The sequence below is a fragment of the Pogona vitticeps genome, chromosome 1 (genome assembly GCF_051106095.1).
Source record: "Pogona vitticeps strain Pit_001003342236 chromosome 1, PviZW2.1, whole genome shotgun sequence".
In the NCBI taxonomy this organism is placed as follows: Eukaryota; Metazoa; Chordata; class Lepidosauria; order Squamata; family Agamidae; genus Pogona; species Pogona vitticeps.
The window spans coordinates 342,293,692-342,320,358 of NC_135783.1; the positions used below are offsets into that span (position 1 = coordinate 342,293,692).

The window sequence follows — 26,667 nt, forward strand, 5'->3', positions numbered from 1 at the left end:
TCAGCACTGACTTTAAACCATTTTAGGCGGGGAGGGGGAACGTATTTGGAGCCATTAGGCATGCAGTTCAGGGGAGCTGACACCTCAGTAAGCACCATTTTGTATCTGATCAGGCAGTTACACTGGACAGAACATGTAGAAAAGCAATGCTCGTTCGTTTAGTCGTTCAGTCGTGTCCGACTCTTTGTGACCCCATGGACCAGAGCACGCCAGGCCCTCCTATCTTCCACTGCCTCCCAGAGTTGTGTCAAATTCATATTGGTTACTTCGATGACACTGTCCAACCATCTCATCCTATGTCGTCCCCTTCTCCTCTTGCCTTCACACTTTCCTAACATCAAGGTCTTTTCATAGGATTCTTCTCTTCTCATGAGATGGCCAAAGTATTGGAGCCTCAGCTTCAGGATCTGTCTTTCCAGTGAGCACTCAGGGTTGATTTCCTTTAGAATTAATAGGCTTGTTCTCCTTGCAGTCCAGGGGAGTCTCAAGAGCCTCCTCCAGCACCACAATTCAAAGTATAGCCTTATCTCCTGACATCATGCTCTCTGTGAAGGTCTATAAGGTGAAATCTGTTTTCCCCAAATAGCTCCCCACCCCTGCTTTCTACCTTGAGAGTCAGATACTGTATCTGCTTCCATATGACTTTACCTGTGTGAGTGGTCATCTCTAGACACCTCTGGTTACAAAGACGTTTCCTTCTCTAACTTGGGATGTGATCTCATAAATGGACAGGGTGCTGTATGACGTAGGGGAAACAAGTCATCAGGAGAATACTGGACAGAGTGAGGAGAGATTAGTTTTACATCTAAAGACTCATTTATAACTACAGGTCAATAGTTGGAAAATTTGGATGCTAGACAATCTGAGCCAGTAAGTTCAGGGGGCATACATTTACTTTGTAGTATTAGAACTCATAAGGTAGCTAAAGTAGCTTTTATAGATCTTTTAGATGAGTGCTATCAAGAAAGTCATTCAGAGATAGAGTTGACCAGTTTAAGTATACGTAATTACCAGTTGAGGAATCCCTCATGTTTCTTCATTGGCAAAGGAGCCCTTTTGTAGGATCTTCATAATTTGATGAACATTAACCTTGCAAGGGAAGAGGTGGAACTCTCCAAAATATATTCTTCTATTGGACTTAAAGGAACTGCCGTTTAGAAATGTGTAAATGCTAAAAGCTGTCAGGAGATGTGGGAAGAGTTGTATTCCTTGGGAAATCACAATTAAGTCCTGGAACAGGGGTCTTTACATTAAAAACCTTTCTTTCCACACTACTATCACAAAAGTGATATCAGAGGTTAGGTGTCTCATGCCCAGATACAATACTCAGCCGGATCCCTGGGGTGCTGCCTGATGCACCCTGTCCACCCACACAGGAAAGTCAGAAATTAAAAAAACAACAACTGCATTACAGAGTCAGTCATGTTTACAGTACTTATGATTCTCCTTGTCTGAAATCTAATAATATTCCAATTAGGCAATATCATCTCTGGAGGCTGTTTTCTTGTTGCTTGCAGTTCTGCTGGTCAGGGAACTAGAGATAAGGATGGAAAATAATTCCATTGGATTTGTCAATCTTACCAAAAGTAGCATTTTTTACACCTCCCAAGACTTGTATGGTGCCAGATGAGTAAAGTCTAATAAATTCCTCACTTGCTTAGCTGATGATTTCATTTTTAGAAGATGGGAAAAGGAACAGGAGGATCAAGCTATTCTGTCCTTAACAACAAAGAAGAACTGGTGGAAATTACGGGGAACTTTGGTTGGAAGTGATCATTGTTCTTGTTAGATTTTTTTATATTGAAAGCAAGGAAAACTATGAGTAGTACAGGGAGGCGCTGCACTCTAAGAAAGTTGATACCTGTGAGCTAAGGATATCCTTCACGACAACCAGGATGGTGTAGTGGTCAGAGTGTTGGACTAAGATTCAGAATAGCTGGGTTCAAATACAAGTGTTGACTCTTTAATTATTGGCAATTCACTGCAACCTACACTATCCTACTTATACTAGTACGTGTATGTGTTGTTGTTGTTTAGTCATTAAGTCATGTCCGACTCTTCGTGATCCCATGGACCAGAGCACGCCAGGCCCTCCTGTCTTCCACTCCCTCCCGAAGTTGGGTCAAATTCATGTTGGTTGCTTCAGTTACACTGTCCAACCTCTGGACAGCCCTCTGCCGTCCCCTTCTCCTTTTGCCTTCACACTTTCCCAACATCAGGGTCTTTTCCGGGGAGTCTTCTCTTCTCATGAGATGGCCAAAGCATTGGAGCCTCAGCTTCAGGATCTGTCCTTCCAGTGATGTAATAGCTAGTAAATAAACTGTCTGGATTTTTTTTCCTAAAATCACTGGGTGGGGGGACCACAATGGCCAGACACTTCTAGAACGTCTTGTATAACTTGAAAACTCTACAAGTTGGAAGCAGCTTGACAGCACATAACAACAGCAGGTAAGTACTGGGTGGGATCGCATGATCAGAAACACTAAAAAAATAAGGAAGTGCATAAGAATCAGGGATGTTGTAACTCTGGCTCATAGTGGGCTGCTCACCAGTGACTTTTCTTTGGACAGCCAGTGTTGACCATATTGATTGTGTCATCTTGCCTATGGAATGCTATACATGCAGTTTTTCCCCTTGCAGATATCCACATGTAAGGTGTCGATGCTTGGGGGGGGGGAATGGACCAACTGTGCATGAACAAGCATTGCTTCATCAGAGCCTTAGTTCCAAGCTCTGGGACACTGAGCCTCAATCTGTGTATTGGGTTTTGCATTTTCTTCATGAAAAGAGTTATTTTATATAGCACACCAACCAGATTGTGCACTGGGATTACTGTTGGAGGTCACGTTCTGGATGTCTGTACCATCCAAGGCACGGTGTGGGTTGTAGGTGGGAAGAGGGTGTTCCTAGTTCTGGAGACTGGAGTGATGCCTCTTCTGTTTCATGTACAGTAGGACTGTTTCATCATTGCATGAGTTTTAAGTATTGCTCTTTGCTGTGTTGCGAATCCACGCGATGGAGTGAGCCCCCGTCGCTTGTCCCAGTTCCTGCCAACCTAGCGGTTCGAAAGCATGAAAAATACAAAAATGTGAGTAGATAAATAGGTACCACCACGGTGGGAAGGTAACGGCATTCCGTGTCTAGTCATGCTGGCCATGTGACCACAGAGGATAGTCTTTGGACAAAACGCTAGCTCTACGGGTTGGAAACGGAGATGAGCATCACCCCCTAGAGTTGGACACGACTGGACAAATTGTCAAGGGGAACCTTTACCTTACCTACTTTGCTGTGCTACTGATGATGCTATTTTATTATCCGTTTATGGTTTTCGATTGTTTTTCTTGTTGTATTCTGTATCATATCCTGGAAGAGTGACACTAATGAGTAAATAAAACCTTTGGTCTTACGGGAAAATTTCTCCTTCTTCTGACTGGGAAGTGATGAAGGATGTAAGTGGGTTTTAATGGTAGGTTAATCCTATTAAATTTCAGTTGGTGAACTTTACAGTTTTTTTCCCCTTTTACTTCTCCAACCTGTCAGAAATATATTGCCCACTGTCTCATAATGACAGGTTTGTCCCAGTAGCTCCTTCACTTTCTCATGGCCAAAGACCCTGCAGCTTTGAGGCCGGAAAGGTGAATGCATGCCGCAGGCATCATGTCTGTAGCATGGCGCTGGGTTAAATAGGGCAGGCCTATGGAGGCTGCCTTCTCTTTTGTCTAACTTAGAAAGAACCAGTACTCTTCATGACTATCTGGAAGAATAAGACAGCTATGTATGCGGCTTGCCATCATCATACAGAAACACATGGCTGTTGGGTGGCAACAGGCTGCCAGTGCTACTAGCTCAGAAGAGTGAATATGTATGTACATAAGTATGCATACATGTCCTCATGCAATGTTTGGAAAGGTCCCATTGGTTTTTACTTCCTCTGGCTGTTTGCAACAGGAGTGGGGCAACATGTGGTCTTCGAGATGTTGTTGGACTGCAGCTCTTAGAATCTTTCAGAATGGCTAAGGCAGATAAGACTCCCACCCCATCTGGAGGGTGATGGCTAGTTCGTACTAGAACGTATGGGCTTTATCCTGGCTGGGCTTTTTTCTGGTATTTATAAAATGGTTCTCTATGCTGCCGCTTTTGGTATGCAACAATTTCAGTGAATAACAGAAGAATTTCAGGGTTTTTTTCATGTTGACACTGAAAAAGAAAATCAAAATTGTTAAAGATTTTCTAAACCTGTCTTTGATAATCAATGTAAGTGGAAGCTGCAGCCATGAACTTGGAAGAAGAGTGAAACTTGGAAGGACAGTTTGAAGGAAATAGGAAAGATCTCTAATAGTAAATAAATAATAATTTACTATTAGAGATCTTTCCTATTTCTTTCAAACTGTCCTTCTAAATATGTGTTGGTGGCCACCAAGTCCAGAATACTACGGTATTCTCAATTGCTCTGTATGGATGTGAAGCCTACATGTTGAAGAATGCTGAAAGAAAACCTCCATTAGAAATGTGGCGCTAGAGGAGATTTTTATGGATGCTATTTTTTTACATGAAAAAAGTGAGCTGTTTACACGCTGAAATCTGTTTACAAAATGAAAAAAGTGGGTTCATTACGAAATCAAGCCTGTATCAAGTCTCAGTAGAAGAGTATGAGCATGACATTACAAGATTCATGGGAAAGACAGTAATGCTAAGAGAAACTGAAGGCGGCAGGGAAAGATGAAAAAGTAACATGAGATAGATGGACTTAGTGAAGGAAGCCATGATCTTTAGCTTGCAACACCTGAGCAGGATTATTAGGACCTTTTGGAGGTAATTAAATCATAGAGTCACCATAGGTTGGAAACAACTTGATGATACATAATGGTACAGATTTAAGTGATCATATCCTGGACCTTTTCCATATGTAATAATAGAATTACACAGTTGGAGGGGGTCTTGTTGGTCATCTATTCCTGTCTTGGCTTAGTGCAGCAAAACCAGAACCGAGTCATCCTCAAGACATAGGTGGAGATGGCTGCCCAACCGCTGCATGAAGACTTTCAACAAGAGACTGGCCACCATATGCCTAGGATTAACTGATTCATTTCATATAATTGTGCTTTTATGCTGCCTTTCCCCCAGCAATGGAACTCAAGGTGGTAACTGTGTCAAACTGATGTTGGAAGTGTTCCTCTTGTTGGAAGGTGAACCCGTTAATCTTAAGATTTAGTGTCTATGCACGTTTTGTTCTTTAACTCAGGAAAACAACATTTACTTTAGCTGAGTCCTCTTCCCATGCAATGGCGTGGGAACTATTTCATAATTAAAAAGTTGGTATGCTGTTTAGCGAATATGTATCAATGCATGGAGATATAATTCTATCCAGACACATCTGATCTTGCTTGGTTTTAGAAGCTATGCATGATCTAGCCTGGTTAATACTTGGATAGGAATACCAAGAATCACCAGGTCAGCCTTGGAAAGAGTCTTACTTGGAAGCAGTGGAAAAATGCTGCCAGTTAGAGCTGACAGTACTGGAGAAGGACCCATAGCCTGGCTCAGTATATGGCAGCTTATATTCATATCATTGCCTCCCCCCAATCCTCTATACCAGTGGTCCCCAACCTTGTGCCTCCAGATGTTCTTGGACTACAACTCCCAGAAGCCTTCACCACCACCTCTGCTGGCCAGGATTTCTTGGAGTTGAAGGCCAAGAACATCTGGAGGCCCAAGGTTGGGGACCACTGCTCTATACTATTGAGAGGCTGGTGTGACTGCAGTGGCCTTGTGGGTGAGGTCAGTTGTAAGGATCTATTGCATCCAGATGGCACATTTTGCAAATGGAAAAAGGTTGACCTTGTTGCTTTCTTCATACATGTTTCTCACTGGCATAAGATCATACGTATTTCCCATTGGCATAAGGACAGCTCACTTTAAGAAGGATTCCGACAAATTGGAACAAGTTCAGTGGAGGGCAACAAGGATGATCAGGAGACTGGATGCCAAGCCCTCTGAGAAAAGACTGAAAGAACTGGGTGTGTTCAGCCTTAAGAAAAAAAAGACTGAGAAGAGATATAATAGCACTCTTCAGATATTTAAAATATAGTCATACAGAGGAAGGGCAATATCTGTTCTTGATCATTCCAGGATGCAGAACATATAATAATGGGCTCAAATTATAGGAAGCCAGATTTCAGGAGCATATCAGTTAAAACATTCGGACTTTGAGAGCAGTATGACAGGGGAACCAGTGGCATCGAGAGGTGGTGAGCACTCCAGTACAGGGGACGTTCAAGACAACCCTCTGTCAGATCTGCTTTGATTTAGATTCCTGCACTGAGCAGGGGTTGGACTCCATGGCCTTAGAGGCCCCTTCCAGTTCCATTATTCTATGATTCTGCAATCCTATGATCTCACTTTAGGGCTTCCGTGGCTGTTGTTAGTTCATGACAAATTGAAACACATTAAATAGATGTTTGGCCAAGTGGCACAAAAAAAATGCTTATATCACCAGAGTATATTTATGGCCTTGCAAGACGCTCTGTTGGTTTCTTGCTGCAGGAGGCTTATACATCGACCCCTCGTGTATAAAACACCCCAGCGTTCGATAACATTTGCTAGATTTCTGATTTAGAGTCATGCCATTGCTAGAGCGTGTTGTGGGTCTGTGTGTACCAGGTCACAATGCCAGAACCGGTAAAGAAAGATAATTTTTATACATTTCATTCTCCAAATACCATATTCAGGAGGGAGGGGAAAAAAAACCCCTTTCAGTTATCCTCTCCCATGAGGGCTGAGAAAGAAAATGCTAGGAGAAATGTGAGTTGTATAAAATGCAGTGCACAGACGCCTTTTGTCATTTTTCTTTTCCTTAAAAAGAAATCAATGTTTTTTTCGCTCTGTTCTTTTGGTCGATCAGGCGGAAAGATGCCACCAACACATCTATTTGTTCAGTTCCTCTTAAAAGAGACCAAGCCCATCGTTGATGCAGGACTGAGAAATAATTCCTGACAGTTATAACTGAAGCAGATAAACTGTTTTGCCAGCCACCAAATAACGCTGCAAAACCAAAAAGAACTCTTGCTTATTGTTGCCTGTGTTTTTATGCTTGTCAGATGGCTTAATAGCACATTATCTGTAACAAAGGCGCTCTGTATTATTCCTGTTGTCTGCCTCTGGTCATGCTTTTAACCTTGTTGCGTGCTGGGTCTTTGTTGACATGCTTTCCTTTTATTACTTATTACTCTGGCTGAGTATGAAACACAGGAGTGAAAGGGGTGTGTTGTGGTGAGTTAGGAAACACCATGGGATAATGGACTAAGAGAATCTGTTGAAGACAGGCAATTACTGTGGTAGGTCTCCCAAGATCAGATGAGAGTGGCTCTTAGATAATTTTGCAAAGTCACTTTCTACAACATTGCTGATATGTTTCTCTGGATCACACAGTCTGGATATCAGAAGGAACAGAACAAGGAGGGACAGAGCCGCTTTGACTCCATCTCAAACACTTCCCCTCCACATATCTCTTAATTAGTTGGGAAGTCCTGGAGGATCAGGCTTGTTTATCTTTCCAGCTCCTAGCAAAACTATGGGCTATTCTGGGTGAAATTTCACACTATTGTGTCACCCGATAAGCACCTAATAAGCCATTTTGTAGAACTGTCCTCCTCTCTTCTGTCTCAAAACTTCATGTCAACTACAGGGCTTTAACGTCCAGCTGCCTCCTCCTTTCCCTCTTACCTATGTAAGTATGTTTCTTTGAAGTTGGCTGGATAGCTCAGTGGTTTAGATATCTAGCTGCACAGCCAGAAGTTGCGAGTTCAATTCCCCACTGGACCTCACGCGAATAGAGCCAGCCTATGTGGCCTTGGACAAGCTGCATAGTCCCAGGGCACCCCCCAAATAAGGAAATGATACACCACTTCTGAGTACTCCTCTCTATATAGAAAATCCTGAAAACGGTCACCAGATGTTAGAATTTACTTACAGCATGTTGTTGCTATTGCTGCCTTGCTTGAAGAATAGATCTGTGGTCCTGGAAGCTTGCACACTTTTTTCCCCTACTTCTGTGACTGGCCAAATAAAGGATTATGGAATTTGTTTTGTGGCCAGTATAGCTTATTACTATTTTTGTATGTTCTCTTCCATGTCTTTGAAAGACATAAAACTGAAGTCACCTTTGATTCCTCCCTCCTTTGTCAACAAGATGTCTTCCCCTTTTCATCAAGGTGTCTTCCATTTCTCTTTCAAGTCTCTTGTCAAAACTTGTGTCTTTATTGTAGTGTTTCCTCAACAGTCGCCCATCTCCTGCATTCGTGTTTGATGTTGTCACTGCCTTTCATCACCTCCGTTCTCTGACATCCTGCCCTCCTTCCAGTTGTCATGATTTAAAGTAGCTTGTTCACTCAGTCCCCTGGGCAGAAACTGCCTCATGTTTGTGTGTCCACTCAACATGTTACCAGCTTTCTTAACCACATACTCTACAGATGTGTGACTAGAGTTCAGTTCATCCCCAGCCATCATCACCATTGATCATGTGAGCTGTGCCTCACAAAAAGGCAACGTGTAACATTGCTGACACTAAATAGATAAGACCTTAATGATATTAAATGCTAAGAATTCTGAAACTTACTAGAACAGTGGTTCCCAACCTTGGGTCCCCAGATACTCTTGGACTAAAACTGCCAGAAGCCTTGGCCATCATTTCTGGGAATTGTAGTCCAAGAACATCTGGGGACCCAACGGTTGGAAGCACTGCATGAGATCAAGAGTAGGAAGTTGTGGCCCTCCAGGTGGACTGGACTACAGCTCCCATCAGTCTTTGCCAGCACAGCCAGTGGTGTGAGCTCATGAACATTCCCATCCAATCACCACCTTGGGGGTTTCACAAAATGGCTAATACCTCTCTCTGGTGTGCAGATGATAACACTTTGAATACTTAAGAATCTACCACTTGGAGAATGAATTTGCCATTGAGTATGTGAGTTCATTGGGGAAATATTTGCAATTCCCAGTGTGTAGTACTTTTTTAAAATTGCAGTTTTAATCATGTCCCCGCCATTGTTCGCCATTCTTTCCAGGTTCATGTTGTTCCAGGTGTGTACTAATAAATCTGTCTCAGTGTATATATTTTTAAACACCTGTTTTTAATTTTGGTTTTCCCACAGGAGGCAACAATGGGAGAGTGTGGAAAGGAAGGCTCTAATATTCAAGTTACCTCAGGACAGAACAACTGTGACCAAACTGGGATTGGGGTTTCCCAGAGTTTGGTCACTCCTGCTGGCGTCCCCACAGGTACTTCAGCGGCGGCGTCCTTCTTCATAAGGTAGTTTTTCCTCTTTATGATTTGTAGAATAGCTCTCTGGTGTTCAGTGACTGAAGGTATGGTTTAGGTATCTGGCTAAGGAAGTTGGGAGTTCGATTCTTCACAGTGCCTCCTGTACAGACCCAACCTGTAAGTAGACCCCACCTGTGGCCTTGGGCAAGGTGCACAGTTCCAGAGGATTCCCCAGAAAATGGGAATGACAAACCAATTCTGAGTACGCTGTACCTAGAAAACTCTGAAAAGGGTTGCCATGAAATAGAATTGACTTGAGAGCACATGATGATGATGATGATGATGATGATGATGATGATGATGATGATGGTGACAATGGTTAAATGACTACAAGCATTACTCTTCAGCTTATGCCTCTTTAAGTTTTTGCTGTTTTTGAACCACTCAGTTAATACATTATTATATCTTTTTCAATTTCTGTAAATTACCCAGAATAGTGCTTGAGGAGTTCAGGAGAGATCTATAGCACGTTACAACCAGAAATCCCCAGGTTTTATCTCTGATTGGTTAGGGAAACATACTTGCCTGAAACTCTGATAATATTAAGTTAGATTACCAATGTTTGTTTGTTTATTTATTTTATTTTATTTTATTTTATTTTATTTTATTTATATCCCGCCTATCTGGTCAAGTGAGGACCACTCTAGGCGGCTAACAACCTTAAAAATAATACAGTAAACAATGTAAATAGACAGTTCTAAATCACAAAAACACTACATTATGATGCCAAAACACAAAACACAGAACAGTAAAGAAGGAAAGAAAGAGGTCATGAGTTATGGGATGGAAAGGCCTGCTGAAACATCAAAGTTTTTAATTGCTTCTTAAAAGTACCCAGCGAGGGAGCCCCGCTGATATGAGGCAAATCAGTTAACCTTAAAGAGACATGGGCATTACACGAGACAAGTATGGTTGAGAGAGGGGCAGTTTGATGAAGCTTTCTTTATCTTAAATCTGGGGAAGCACGTATAATAATAATAATAATAATAATAATAATAATAATAATAATAATAATAATAATAATAATGATGATGATGATGATGATGATGATGATGATGATGATGATGATGATGATGATGATGATGATGATGTGCCACCAAATCAATTCTGACTTATGTTTACTCTTTTCAGAGTTTTACAGGTAGAGAATACTAAGAATTGGTTTACCATTTCCTTCTTCTGGGGGCTCCCTGGGACTGTGCAGCTTGCCCAAGGTTACATAGGCTGGCTCCATTCACAAGAGGCACAGTGGAAATCAAACTCACAACTTCTGGCTCTGCAGCGAGATACCTAAATTACTGAACTATCCACAGGTCCCAAAATCCTCCAGGCAGCACAGCCACTGGCTTTTCTGGATAGAGGATTCTCAGAAATGTAGTCCAAAAAGTAACTTTTCCAAGCTCTGCCAGCTTTTCTGGTACTCAGTGCAAGAGAGGTAGTATCTAAATATGACAGGGCAACTGTAGCCCTGAAACAGCTGGATTTCCTTGTTATTTCCAGAAATCTCTCTATCTTTTTCTCACACTGATTCGATCTTTCTTTTAATACAGCACACAACAAACCGTTGAATAACTTGGACAGAATTTGCTTTGTAATACTAAACACAAGCACTCTTCTTTTCGTTTTGAGTCAAGAGTTTTCATTTAGAAGCGATGGCTCAACTTCAAGCATAATTATCTACTACTCTAACTTTGGTTCATTAGCCTCAAGGCGAAGTAGACAGAATTTGTGTGTGTTTCTTTTTTGCATGCACAAATAAAACTGGCACGAAGATAAAATATGAAACACAAATAAATTCCCCAATTCTTATCTCCCTTGAAATGAAAGGAGCACCTCAACTGGTTGTCAGACTTAGCAGAATGAAATGCCAGAGCAGCAGCCCTTAATCATCAAAATGTTTCAGCCTAAGTGTAGACCTCAGGGTTTGGCAGATTGAATTGTTCCCTGGCTGGGAGCTGGCGAAAGAAGAAAACTTTCCTTTTAAAAGCATTAAAATAGGCAACTAAGTAGGCTGTAGGTGTAAATACAAATAAGATTCTGCCAACATTGAAAGAGAAAACTTACAGCTCTTCAGAGTGTGTAAGTATTATGTTAAAGATATTACTTGTAACTCATTCCTTTTTTTCCTGTATGTATGTATGTATGTATGTATGTATGTATGTATGTATGTATGTATGTATGTATGTATGTACGTACGTACGTACGTACGTATGTATGTACGTATGTATGTATGTACGTATGTATGTATGTACGTACGTACGTACGTACGTACTCCCCTTGGGGACTCAAGGCAGCTCACAACAACTAAAACTATACAACAATCAATAATTTTAAAATACAATAGAAATAAATGAAAAACAATTAAGGTTACATCAAGATTAAAAACAAGATTAAAAAGAACTTTAAAATATGATCCTTTTTTTAAAAAAAAATCTACATTTAACATAGCATTTCAAGACAATTATTACTTAAAAGCCTGTCTGCAAAGAAGGGTGTGTTTGGAAAGTACGGTAATTTAATAATTGTTAACATGTCATAAGATCAAATCCACATGGCGGAGTGACCTCCCTTCGCTTGTCCTACCTCCTGCCAACCTAGCAGTTTGAAAGCATAGAGAAAATGCTCAGACCAGTCGTGTTCGACTCTAGGGCGCAGTGCTCATTGCCGTCTCCAAGCTGTAGAGCCAGCGTTTGTCCGAAGACAGTTTCCGTGGTCATGTGGCCAGCGCGACTAGACATGGAACGCCATTATCTTCCCACCGTGGTGGTACCTATTTATCTACTTGCATTTACATGCTTTTGAACTGCTAGGTTGGCAGGAGCTGGGACAAGCAACGGGAGTTCACTCCGTCACGTGGATTTGATCTTACGACGGCTGGTCTTCTGACCTTGCAGCACAGAGGCTTCCGCGGTTTAATCTGCAGCGCTACCACGTCCCACTACCTATATTAGACCCCTGTAAAATCATAAACAAATACTAGCTTTCAGCCTGGTTTGTTGCAGTGGCTGAAATCTTGCTTCTTAGTGTAGTCAGTCAAAATTAGAGTAGGCCCATTGCATCCGAGGTGTGTTGGATTTGATGGGTTATTATCTACTCAGTTCAATAGGCATACTAAGAAACATGCTTGACTAAGCAACATTTCGGCTTTTGTTTACGCATTATATAGTGGATTTCTTATCTCTTTTTTGGGGCTTAATTGTGAATGCTCTTTCATGATTTGGAAGATTAAGAAAACTGCAGGATTCCTCCCCCCACACCACTGATTTATGGAAAAAGCGGTCTGAATTCCACCCATCCCCTTGCACATTTTATGCTGTCAGTCTTCGTAGATGCCCAGAATAACCATTGGATGTTTTATCTTCAAAGGAAGCCTGGCGTAGACTTATTTCTCGAATTGGGATGCTCAGTCATATTTGTATTGCCTCTGAGTTTGTGGATAAAAGAATCTAATTATTCGCTAATGAGCATTAATGGTACATATAAACGGAGGGTCACTCTCCTATTATCGGCACCTGATGGTTTTGCTGATGAGCGTTTGACCGTTAGATTGACCATAAAATACAGTCAATAATTGAGGTGACTGAAAGAGCAGGCACCTTATCTGTTGTAAGCCTGGCAGGGACAGCTTGACAAGACTCAGGATACTGATTGAGGAGTGACTGAGCATACGATTAGGCCTTTCAGGCAGGGAGCCTCTAATGAAATGGTGTGGCGCGCATCGCAATATTAGCACAACGGCTAAATGGCTAGTGTGTTTTTCGTCTGTATCGCAGATGTTTGAGTGACTTCCAAGAAATTGTTCATTTGGCTCTTCGTTGTGAGCCAGCTTGGGCAGGGGGCAGGGAGCAGTCCCAAGGGGCCAGAATACCTGCAGTGCCCTTTAAGGATGGTGACTGCGCCAACCCAAGACTACCTGCTGCCTGAGGCACAACAGCAAATGGCACTGACAGTACCCACTCAAGTCAAAGTGCATAGAACCCAAAGTGGCAAAGCTGGCCAAACTGTTTTCATGCGTGAGGCAAAAAAATCTCATGGATCATTGTAGTCATCGTTGTTGTTGTTGTTGTTGTTGTTGTTGTTGTTGTTGTTGTTGTTGTTGTTGTTGTTGTTGTTGTTGTCTTCTTCTAAGAAGACAACTGCAGAGCCAGAAGGGATCATGTGGATCATTGAGTCCAGCCCTTGTCAAGGAAAGAGCCACAATGAGGAAACGAACGTTCAACCCAACCACTGAGCTATCTAGGATATGTCCTATTAACCTCTGCCTATCATTGTCAGTGGTTAGAAAGTGGTGCTGGAGAAGACTCTTGAGAGCCTCCTGGACTGCAAAGAGAAGAAACGTATCCCTTCTGAAGGAAGTCAACCCTGAGTACTCACTGGAAGGACAGATCTGAAGCTGAGGCTCCAATACTTTGGCCATTTCATGAGAAGAGAAGACTCCCTGGAAAAGACCCTGATGTTGGGAAAGTGTAAAGGCAAGAGGAGAAGGGGACGACAGAGGATGAGATGGCTGGACAGTGTCATCGAAGCGACCAACGTGAATTTGACCCAACTCCGGGAGGCAGTGGAAGACAGGAGGGCCTGGTGTGCTCTGCTCCATGGGGTCACGAAGAGTCAGAAACATCTTAATGACTAAACAACATTCTCTGTCAGTCAGAATACAACACTAATGAGTGAAATAACTCACAATGTGCCTCCTTTTCATGATGCTCTCTCCCTGCATCCCCAGAGGCAGCAGGCCCAACTTCCCTTCCCGGAGCCCACGCACCCACCGCCCAGCTGAGAGGCTGGCACATATGCAGAGGCAGGGACCACCTCCGGCAAGGGAATTCGGCTTACTGTTTCTGTACATGTGCTGGCACATGCTTGAGTCAAGTGTATTGTTCTGAGTCTGCCTGAGGACAACACATTGCCCTCTCTGGATGCTTCCAGATGGAAGCGCATTGTACAGTGATTTAACCTCATTAAAAAAGAGAGAAACGAAAAGGGATCATGGCAGTGGAGGAACACTCACATATAAGTGTGATGTACTTCTAGATTTCAACCGTTGAATCTCAAGTCTAGTGGAACTAATGAAGACATGTGCATATGACTGCTTCTGCATTTTCAGTTTTCTTTGTTGTTATACTAATCATTGACTACCTTCAATCATATCTGCGCTACTATATGGTGTTCAGAATATTTTTAGTGACTGAAGGGCTTCAGGTACATAATTTTAGTAATGCAGCCTTCAGTGGTCTCATAAGATATGCTAGTATGATTATAGGTTTAGGAGCATGTGCTTAATGGGGAGGCAGAAGCAGAGTCACTCATTAGCCTTCTCCTCAGTGTAATTTCCGCTAAAATTTAGTGGCTCCTGGCTTTAACTATTACTCTGCACCTCTGCAAGGTGACACTGTTTTGATTCCACCGAATAAGTAAAGAAGGATGAGCATGTCAATGCTTAGAAAAGTATCAGCTTTTTTAAAAAAGTACAGCCTCTGGAATTCTATAGCTAGTATGGCTAGTGGTCACGTTAACTGGGGAACTTTGGAAACTAGTTCAACAACATAATATTTCCAAGCTCTAATCTATGTTTGGTCCAACTCAAGTTTTTTTAACATTGGGTTCTAGCTTTCAAATGGCATAGGGTTTGGTGGCCTTTATTCTCTCAAGGTTCCTGCAAGGTCTTTTTGCTAGCCTACTGGCATGACTTAACATTCTCTGTCCCAGAGGTGTATTTCCTCCCACGTGCATTCAGGGCCAGTTCCCGTGATCCATGTAAGAACTGATATTATGGACTTCTCACAAGCTTGCATAGGCAGTGGTCAAGATGCCGTGACATTGTGACCTTTTTTTTACAGAGGCAGTCATCTATTTCAAAGGATCCTCTCTTTAATGTGATCATAAACAATCATTGGAGGGAAGAACAGGGATCTTGATGTTTTCTATAAACAGCATCCGCGCAGCAAACCAAGCGGGCACCTTTGCATATGAGACTTATAGAAGTCTTGTGCTTGCTGCCTTCTGTATTGTGGTGGGATGCATTATATTCCAATTCCACTTACAGGGATAATTACTTACTGTTGAACCCATTACACTGCGATGCATTTTACATTATAGCAAATATTTTAAAACATTGGTCTGTACCTGCACAAATCTATTACACATCTTTTATCTAAAACTTCATAAGATTAGAGGAGTGAACCCTTTCTGAAAGGAAAGTTTGGGATAGTCTCTGGCATACAGTGGTGCCTCGCTTAACGATGTTAATTGGTTCAAAAAAACCCACATCGGTATGGGAAAACATCGCTAAGTGAAACACGTTTTCCCATAGAGATGCATTGAAAACTGGTTAATCCGTTCCAATGGGAACGGATTGCCATCCTTAAGCGAAAATCCCCATAGGAAACATCGCTAAGCAAAACAATGTATCATCCATTGGAATGCATTGAAGCCTATTCAGTGCATTTCAATGGTTTTGCGATGTCCGTTTTTGCAATTTTAAGTGTGTCTTAAAAGGTTCAAAAACGGTTTTAAATGCTTGGGATCATTAGTGCACCTTCTAAAATGTGTGCAAACTTTGACAGCTGTCAAAATCGGGTTCAATGCATTTCAGTGGGGGGAAAAATGCACCAAAAATTAACGAAGAGTCAGAACAAAGCCAAATTAGGTTTGCACACATTTTAGAAGGTGCACTAACAATCCCAGTCGTTTAAGACCGTTTTGAACCTTTTAAGACACACTTAAAATTGCAAAAACGAATCATCGCTAAGCAAAACGGGGACCTAAAACTGTCATCGCTAAGCGAGGCAAGGTCCCGAACATCGCTATGCGAATTTTCCCCATAGGGAACATCGTTAAACGGAGCACAAAATCACTCCAGAAACCTCATTGCTAAGCGAATACATTGTTAAATGAGGCAATTGCTAAGCGAGGCACCACTGTACCTGCAAAATACTCTTTTCCTTTAAAGCAGGATGGGGAATCTCATCTCCTGGCACCATATGTGGCTCCTTTGACAGAGCTCTCTGGGGGCAGGATTTTCTTCCAAAATAAGGCGTGCAACCCACTGCTTGTGTTAGTAAAAAAGCCCAGTACATTGGTGCCTCGCTAGACGATGATAATCCATTTCACTGAAATCGCTGTTTAGCAAAATCATTGTCTAGCGAAAAGCATTTCCCTATTGGGAATGCATTGAAACCTGTTTAATGTGTTCCAATGGGGAAGAATCATCGTTGTCTAGAGAAGATCAGCCATAGGAAAGCTGCTTTGCGAACCACCGATCAGCTGTTTAAATAGCTGTCTTGCGAAGCTTAGGTCCCGAAAACACCTGTTTTGCGAGCGTGGAGGGAGCTGTCAAAATCGTTGTCTACCGAAAATTGGTTTGCGAAGCAGGGACCAAACATTGTCCAGTGAAATTCCTCCATAGGAATCTCTGTTTTGCGAATCGCTATAGTGATCGCAAAAAGTCAGTGTCTAGTGAAAAAACTGTCATGCGGGGTAACTGTCTAGCGAGGCATCACTATATTTTAACAACTTGTTTCACAGAGAGGTCCTGGTGGATACCTTGGTCTGTTTGCGGTGGAACAAAATATGAGTCCTGGACCTCCCCAGGCTACTGACCTTTCTTTTAAACTAAGGAAGCTCACACTGTAGTCATCCCTTTGGTTCATTTCCATGAGCTCGGACAGGTTTCTGAGCATGTTACCTGTGCGGTTCTGAGGTCAAAATGTATGTTGGCTTCTGCAGTTTATGCCGAGCAGAACTTAGTCAAAGCACTCTGAGTTATTAAAATGCCTTCTGTGTTGCCTTTGACAATGGAAACCTCTGGACTTAGAGGTGTATACTGTTTTCTTTATCAACCCTGCTTTCCCCTACCACGTGAGTGCCTTAACATTCATACATTATTTAATACAGCAAAGAATGTGAACTGCCTTTTGTCTTTCTAAACCACTTGCTGTCCAGGCTTCTGTGATGTGACCTTGGGTAGTAACCATAGAAACCTGTTAAAAGCATCAGCCAAAAAGGGAAGGAACGAAGAAAGGAAGAAAGGAAGAAAGAAAGAAAGAAAGAAAGAAAGAAAGAAAGAAAGAAAGAAAGAAAGAAAGAAAGAAAGAAAGAAAGAAAGAAAGAAAGAAAGAAAGAACCAGTAACACTACTTTGGAATGACAGGGATTCAAAATCTTGGAAAGATGGAAATGATGTATTAAGATTCCTAGAAGCGCACATTACTTCTGTCCTGTTAAACCTGATTATTTTAGAATCATCAGCGTGTTCAGAATTTTTACAGGTGATGTGATAAGGGAAGAGAATCTGCACAGAGAATCTGCATGCTATACAGTTCAATGGCCGCCTCCATTGAAATATTTGCAAGCAAATCTGTGAAAGCTGTCATCCCAAGTCTTTCTTTAGCCGTTAAATGCACGCATTGTTTCCCTGTTGAGTTGACGATATAGTCCTGCAGCTTTTTTAAAAAAAATATATTTAATAGCTAGAAACATTTACTCAGCACCCCCATCCCTCTGGGAGTAACTGGCATTGCAGTTTTATGTAGAGCTGGCATGATTTAAAACCTGTCTTGACAGATGGAGAGTAAATAACTGGGTTAGTAGTTAAGTAGGTCAGTAGAAGCAAATGGATTCTGTGACTCATCAGATACAGAGTTAGCCTGTTCACAGTGCTGTATGAGTATTACTGGAGGCCACGGACTGAGCTGGTAGACTCCACTGGAGAAGTTTATATGCTTGTCCTTGAGTGTTAATAAGGGTGACAGTGGAAATGTCTCTTTAAATGAAGGGTGGTTTGTTAAACCCGGCACAGATTTTACCATGTCCAGAACCTGGAATGTTTTTATTATTATTTTTTAACTCATTTTTCATTGGGTAAGGGAAGATCATAGGGAAGGGGATTTGGATCAGGGACGTGGTGGTGCTGCGGGCTAAACTGCAAGAAGCCTTTGTGTGCTGCAGGGTCAGAAGACCAGCAGTCGTAAGATCGAATCCACGCGACGGAGGGAGCTCCCGTCGCTTTGTCCCAGCTCTTCACCAACCTAGCAGTTTGAAAGCATGTAAATGCGAGTAGATAAATAGGTACCACTTCGGTGGGAAGGTAAACAGCGTTCTGTGTACAGCCGCGCTGGCCACGTGACCACGGAAACTGTCTTCAGACAAACGCTGGCCCTAAGGCTTGGAAACGGGGATAAGCACCGCCCCCTAGAGTCGAACACGACTGACTAAAATGTCAAGGGAACCTTTAACTTTACTGGGGTAAATAAAAAAATAATACAGAATTTGATAGAGAACAGTATATATCATTATTACATTTGGCGACATGTTTCTTACTACGCTTACTTCACACTTATTATTTTTTTCAAAGACTTTAAATTCTAAAATTGTATCTTATATTTTCTTTCTCATAATTTTAAACCCATTCATGTTTCATCTCTCATCCAATTATACATAGATTCCCACTTTTTTCTAGCCTCAGCAAATGGAATATTTTTGAAAGCCGTTGTGTTTTGTATTAACATTACTTTGTTTTAAAAAGGTGAATTTATACTCATTAGATGTTGACTAAAAAGGGGTGTCTTACATTATTCATTATTTGCATGTTGCTAACTTTAAATTTCTTTAAAAATCATACACTTACACCTTGGCCTGAATCTATTTATTTGACCCAACTGCAGAGGACATATTGAACTGACTGAACTTACATATGTTGAATTACTGTGTTCCCATTTTAGGTGGGTTTAAGTCATGAAAAATTCCAAAATGCACCATATTTATCTCAAACTATGGAAAAAATAACATTTAAGAGTAATGTCTAACTTGCTCAGTAAGTGAATAAGATAATTCATTTCTGCTAATGTTAAAATGTTAAAAACTGAATATTGTTTCACTCATCGCAGTAGCCAAGGTAATAACCTGTCTTGTCAGCTATAGCTGACATAGCCATTAGTGATAGATTATAGAAGCTGTAGTCCAAAAGTAGTTGTCTATTCCTCCACATTGGAGGCAGTGGCAGATTTTACTTTCTTAGGCGTCATGATCACTACAGATGTTGACAGCAGCCACGAAATTAAAAGACGCCTGCTTCTTGGGAGGAAAGCAATGACAAACCTAGACAGCATCTTAAAAAACAGAGACATCACCTTGCCGACAAAGGTCCGCATAGTCAAAGCTATGGTTTTTCTAGTAGCGATGTATGGAAGTGGAAGTGAGAGCTGGACCATAAAGAAGGCTGACCGCTGAAGAATTGACGCTTTTGAATTGTGGTGCTGGAGGAGGCTCTTGAGAGTCCCCTGGACTGCAAAGAGAGCAAACCTATCCATTTTGAAGGAAATCCACCCTGAGTGCTCACTGGAAGGACAGATCCTGAAGCTGAGGCTCTAATACTTTGGCTATCTCATGCGAAGAGAAGACTCCCTGGAAAAGACCCTGATGTTGGGAAGTGTGAAGGCAAGAGGAGAAGGGGGTGACGATGAGATGGTTGGACATCGAAGCTATGAACATGAATTTGACCCAACTCCGGGAGGTAGTGGAAGACAGAAGGGCCTGGCGTGCCCTGGTCCATGGGGTCACGAAGAGTCAGACATGACTTAACAACAAATTCCTTCACATTAATTCCAAATTCTGATTGTGTTATTGGATTAAGAGTATAATTTTTTAAACTCAGTTCCATCCAGTTTTTGGATCTTGCCACAGTATATAGACAGAGCTGCACATTTGTCAATTCCAAACTACTACCCCTTCTGGTCACTTTTATTCAATCATATTCAAATGATGAACATTTCTTCAGAATTTCTTCTAAACCGAATACCCACGGGATGGGCTTCTCAGACGTAGCAATGCTTCGGAGGACTGAAATTTCTGGAGGAGGTGTCAAACCTCAGATTTTGTTGTGTGAAAGAGGTGAACTGCATTCAGATGAAACATTTGCTCCTTGAAAATAAATAGTGGCAACTACCCTTAATGTATGAACATTAAGATCTGTATGTGCTAAATCCTAGAGTCCTTCCCAGATCTTTTAAACAGTAAGATAGCTGTGCAGACTTCTCACTATAGATCTAGCAGGATGAAGTTTTTTCTTCTTCCTGGTTCCTGTCTGGCCATGCAAGAATGTGAGGGAGGTGACAGCTACATTACTTAAAGACCAGGTGGCCCCAGAAGCATTCTTTGAAATCCAAGACCTTTCAGCATGTTCTGAAAATTCTCTGTGAGGCCCTAGTTCCTTTCTGTTAAAGTAGATGAACAAAATTTTAAATTTTACAAGTGTATTGCATGGTGACATACAGTGGTGCCCCGCATAGCGAGGTTAATCCGTTCCGGATTAACCCTCGCTATGCGAAATCGTCGCTAAACGGGTAGGGGAAATGTATTGGAACGCATTAAACTTCGTTTAATGTGTTCCAATACCTTTGTTACTTACCCGTTCAGCGAGGATTCCAGGTGCCGGCAGCCATTTTCGCGCCTTCGCTAAGCGAGGGCAGGACGCGAAAACGGCTGCTGGCAGCCATTTCCGGGCTTCCGGCGGCCATTTTGGAACCGCCGATCAGCTGTTCGGCGGCTCCAAATGGCCGCCGCAATACCCGATCTTCGCAATGCGGGTTTTCCCCATTGCGACGATCGGGGATGTTTCCGTATAGCGATCCCGAAAAAGGGATCGCTATACGGAAACATCGCTATATGGTGCACTCGTTAAGCGAGGCACCACTGTATTAGCATTTCCCTTGTGTTGGTCTGAAAGGAACTGGTTTAGATTTCTCCTCAGCTGAGAGGCTCCTATATGACAGCCTTGGAAAAGAGACCTCTATGAAAGGGTGATTGCGAAGCGAAAACAATGTTCTGATTTCCCCAGAAGTAGGGTGTAATTTAAATACAGAAACAAATAAACAAAAACAACACCAACACCAAATGGTATTCAGATATTATGAACGGTGTGGCATACTGCTGCATGCAAAGTGGTCTTCTGCGACATTTATAGCTTTTGTGCTAATACTTGACTTGAGAATTTGTGGCCTCTGGCTCCATAGAACATCTGGAAAGCCAATTTCATTTTTGTGAAAAGCAATTAGCCACCTGGGATTTAACCTCTTCCAGTCAAGGGTTTATTGTGAAAAGAGACCCAAAATCAGAAAGAAAGTCTACTCAAGTTTATTTTTTTATTTATTTTTATTTATTTATTGTATTTATACCCCGCCTATCTAGTCATTTCGACCACTCTAGGTGGCTTACAACATAAGGATAACAAGTTCTAAAAAATTTATAACAATTAATTAATTAAATGATTATATAAGATGGGAAAAATAAAAATAAATCAAATAAAGAGAGAAAAAAAGGAAAGAGGACAGGAATTAACTGGAAGGGAAGGCCTGCCTATACATCCATGTTTTTAGTTGGTTCTTAAAAGTACCCAGCGAGGGTGCAGCGCGAATCTCCGGAGGTAGGTTATTCCAGAGACGAGGAGCCACCACCGAGAAAGCCCGGTTTCTAGTTCTTTCTTTCCGGGCCTCCCTCAGCGCCAGGCTCCTCAGCCTCACCTCCTGGCTCGCGCAGGTGACACGGGTAGAACTAGTTGGGAGTAAGCGTTCCGCCAAGTATCGAGGTTCTAAACCGTTTAGGGCTTTATATGTAAGCATTAACACTTTGAAGTCAGTGCGGAAACGGATGGGCAGCCAGTGCAGCATGGCCAGAGTAGGAAAGATCTGTTGGTATTTTCTCACTCCAGTAAGGAGTCTGGCCGCCGCATTCTGCACCACAAGTTATATCTCTAAATTCAAGCAGGAGTGATCAAGTGATCCCAAAAATCTCACATTAATGTATTAGTTGGTGAAAGTCCTAGTGTGCATGTTGGCAATTGATAGAAACTCCACATGCTTGGTAGGTAGCGATGGCATCAGTATGACTGACTTTAGAGTAGCTAGCCTAACCAGGACTGGTCTAGTAGTAGCATAATGGTAAATTTGCAAGTGTATGTGGTAGTCCTGACAATCCTTATATCCAGACTCTGCATAAGGAGGGCCCAGAAATGCAGGCATTTGGATTGGCCCATATCAACAAATGTGAAACCCTTTTGTAAAGTAAACAGCTCTTAATTGCCATGCAACTGTCCTGCAGTCATTTGCATTACAACATAGATAACTTGCAACAGTAAACTTTTCCTAGAAAAATCACTCTCTCTCCCAGCTGTTGAGAAGTTGAAGCTAAGATCAGAGGAAAGTTGGCAGGGATGGGTGATGTCACTGCTGATGCTTCTCAAAAAATCTTAAGGGTTTGATTCTGCAGTATCTGGATATCACTGAGTCCAACCTTGTCATCTGGAAGAATGGGATAGACAGTAATTATGGGCTGAACTATACTATGCAAATAGTCTGTCATTATAAGAGGGAATTCCTTAAGTGCTAAGAATATCTGATCAACACTGCAGGAGCTTTTCACACCTCCCATAGTTTGCAGTTCAGCTTGCTTTGCCATTGGTCATCTGGAGATAAACAGGTGGTTTCTTTTGATTGCTCATCCAAAAAGGCCCATTTGAGTTATGGCTCTGGAATAGTAACTTTCTGCTAATTACGAGGGGCTGTCCATAATGTGTAGTTGGGTCTTCAGCAGTAGAGCACATGGATTGCAAGCAGGAGATTCAGAGCTTGGTAGGGTGTTGGTCCATCGTTCTGTGTTTGGTGTCTCCAGGGAAAAGGTTCAGACAGGAAATGGTGTGAAGAAATTTTGCCTGAAATCCTGGAGAGTTGTTGGCAGCCAGAGGATAGAATATCTGGCAAGATGGATGAGTGAACTCATTCTTGTTCTAACATGGCCCTTCCTAACCATTTGCTCCCTGTGGTCTTAATGGTTCTCCCCAAGATCCTTTTCAGTGTTTCCATTAAGTACCTTGGAGTGCACACAGTGTTATTTATACCGGGGTGAATTTGATTTATATTGGATTTAAATCACCATTTAAATTTTTCTAAAATGATTTTTTTAACGGATTTAAATCATGATTTAAATCAAAATCAGTTTTTAAAAAAAACATTGATTTTTTGTCATACCCAGGGATAGGAAAACATATTCTTTCACTTTGTCCTGCTTTTAATTTTTTTTTAAACCTCAAACTCTTTCCCTCTCAAATATGAAGACACAGTCCATGCAGTTCCATAATGTATGCAAAGCAACTCCCTTAATGTCCAAGCTGGCCGAAGGGAGTAGGTGTTTTACAGCACAGAGAAGGCTATTTGATATTTATCTGCCTGATGAGGAAGATGAACCTGTCAGGAAGAGGAGGAGAATCGGTATTGGATGCTGCTTGATTTGAACTTTTAAAAACAGAGCTGCTATAGGCAGCTCCCTGGACTATAGACACATTCAGACCTTTGGCATCTTGCAGCGGCAGAACATGACATAAAGTTAGCCCATGGGAGCATTACGGTATCTTGTATCTCTGTGCTGTTACTGCCTGGCCTGTGTGTTCTTTGTCACTGCGGCAGCCGAGTGGCGCCTCTTTCTGATCAACAGCAAACAGAAATAACATTTGCTCGATGTGTGTTCTGTTTCATGCTAGCTCTTGAAAGATAGCGAAGTGGGTGGCTGTGGCGGAGAATTAGCCTTTGGGAGGGAAAAGCAAAACAAAACAAACAAAAGTCAGGGCTTAATCTGAATAACCTAATGTTTAAAAAACGAGGCTCAGAAATGGGATTGTTAGCTTTGTCACTGCAGCTTTGCCCGTTTCCCGCTGTGTTTTAGGAGTACAGATAAGGTACCCTGCCATACTGGGTTTGCGTTCTTAGGATAGGCAAAGCCTATGAAGAGGATGTGTAGAATAATAACCCGGTGAAGGCATGGTCGTAGCGTGGGGGGGGGGGAGATTAGAGGAAGAGATCTGTAGGTGTGCTGAACGGGAGGGCTGGAGTGTCTGCTGCAGATGGCAGTCAGGAATGGGAGGCCTCGTGAAGGCTGACAATATCAGAGAAGTCAGGGAGGTTAATAGACTGAATATCAGGAGAGGGACTGAGCTATCGGAGAAGGGAAGGAGGGGTGAGAGAAGTAGGCAGTTTCGAGGGGGGGGAGAGAATGGAAAAAGAACAGCCAGGAGGGAGACCGTGACAGTGAGTGGGAGAGTCGGTCCAACACTGGAGATGAAGGTTAACAAGGGAGCCATGCCATGGCAGTGGGGATCAGAAGGGCCCAGTGGACAGAGAATGAGATGGATGTGAGAGCAGGAGGGTGCATGCATAGGTGTATGTGGTGGGTATCCATTGTGTCAAGAAAAGGATACAGTATGGATGAAGTGAAAGAGATGCGTGTTGAGGGTGTGTAGAAGGGCTTGAGAATGAAAGAAGGATAATAACGATGGAGTTTGGGGAATTTTCTGCCTCTCTTCCTCCCTCAAGCTCGGCCCTGCTCAACCTGAAAAAGAGTCCCCAGGTCTGAAGAGACTGCCTTTTCCAGGGCATTTTAGAAGTCCAGTAACGATGCCCCACATTGATTTTAACCACAGAGATGTGTTTCTTCAGCAAAAGAAGGGACGGTCCTTGTGAAGAAGAGAAACAAAGTGAAGAAGACATGGTGTGTGGGATGTTGTGTGTATGAGGACCACCTGGAAAACTCAGGTTGAGGGACCCACCAAGTGGAAGCATTTGACATCTTTTTTATAAGGGAACTGTAAAGGAAAAGAGGGAGTGGTGGACTAGATAGATAGATAAAACTTTATTACGGTCTGTGACATTCCACCCAGTGTTCTCGGTTTGTTTTCCCCAAACCAAGGTTCACTCTCTGGATACGTTTCATCTTTTTTTTCCGCTGCCACCACGGTGAATATCTCTCACCCACACTGCACCATATATGCATCAGACACGTGCTGCCATTATAACTTGTTTATTTATCTTTTGGTATTTAAATCACAGATGTTCTTTTATCATTGTGTAGGATCTCTCATTAAAGCTTCTTGTATTTGATTACACGTTTGTTTATTCAGGTGTTGTATTCACTTATTCACATTAACCAACTCGTTAATAATCTCTATCTCTTTCTCTTGACTATTCAATTTATCTCCTTCACAACTCTGCTTCTTCTTCACTCTCCAACTCTTCTATTCTCTTCTCTAACTCTCCTTCAATTCCTCTCCCCCTTTTTTTCTCTGTCTCCCTCTCTCTAACTTTGCCCCTCCTGCCAATGGCAGATCATGAACTCAGTGGGGTTGGGCTCATCTTGAAGTAGTGGTGAGGAGCTGACACCCATTCAATTGAAAAGCTGCCCATGTTTGACTCTTCCTCCCTCCAACCTCCCTTATTCATTTTCAGCTGCTCTTCTTGCCTTTAAATCCCCCCTTCTCCTGCCCCTTCCATTTGTTGCATGTGCTTTAACCCCCTTTCTCTTCCAAGACTCATCCTCCCAATCCCATTTATTGCACTTGTTCTCACCAGATTTACTTTTTATCCCCCCCTTTCCCCAGCCTTTTACTTTCACCTTGTGTGTCCAAGCTCAAGGCGACCTGTCCATCTTGCTGGATTTTCTTTTCCTCCCTTCCCTTTTCCTCTCTGTACCCCTGTTGGTCTGTTAGCTGTCTAGATTGGAGCATCTCTCTTCCCCACACCCTTCAGTCTGGGAGCAGCAGCTGTTGTGCTCAGTGGCTTTGCTTCACTGGGGATTGTGGTGTTCCATAGTTAAAGTGATAATCTTGACTTTCCAAGCAGGCGGTAATTTGACAGCCTGCACCTGTTTCTCCTCCTTTTTTTTTTTTTTACTGGTGACATTCCAGCTCTCTGGTACCATTATATATTTAACTATTGTAATACCTCTCAGGGGCTGACAGCCTTGACAGGGCCAGTGATAAAACATCCACTCAGTGCAAATCATTCTGGTTTCTTATTATTGTTGAAAGTGAGGAAGTGTTTCAGCATTCGTAATATATGCACTTGTAGGGTCATCAAGCCAGGCTGGCTTTTTGATGGCTCCGGCTTGGTTTCCTTGCCCCTGGGTACTGTTTGCAGAAGAGACGTTAATCTTCATATTACAGATGATACTATGTTATTATCTCTATAGACGCCCCACATCAAGATTCGTAATAACAGCGAGACCAAAAAGGAAGATGGTTTCAGTGCTCCTGTTGGCTAGTTTCATCTTTTGTGTTCTCCATATGGGATTTTGCCATTTTTGCATTTTCTGTTGTTATTAGTCATTATTAGTCCTCTTCAGCACTAACAGTGCATCCAGTACTTTAGACTTTATGGCTTTGATTCTAGTTCTAGAACTGGTCTGGATGATAGGCCTCCCCTTAGTTTTTCACCTGACCAGTTTGCAGCCTTTTTAAAATCTAAAGTGGAGGCCATCCGACGGGACCTCTCTCCTTTTTTGAACACAGTAAGTCGAGCAGAGATGTCC

The 26,667-nt window shown here is 42.2% G+C and overlaps 1 protein-coding gene across 3 annotated transcripts in view; it reads left to right on the forward strand.

Moving 5' to 3' along the window:
• Positions 1 to 26,667, forward strand: part of KIF26A (kinesin family member 26A) — a 228,826-nt gene that overhangs the window by 117,674 nt on the left and 84,485 nt on the right. For all 3 annotated transcript variants that reach the window (XM_078383833.1, XM_078383832.1, XM_078383831.1), the window contains exon 4: positions 9,150 to 9,307. In XM_078383833.1, the coding sequence (XP_078239959.1) occupies positions 9,150 to 9,307 (158 nt within the window). The remainder of the gene's footprint in view (positions 1 to 9,149; positions 9,308 to 26,667) is intronic.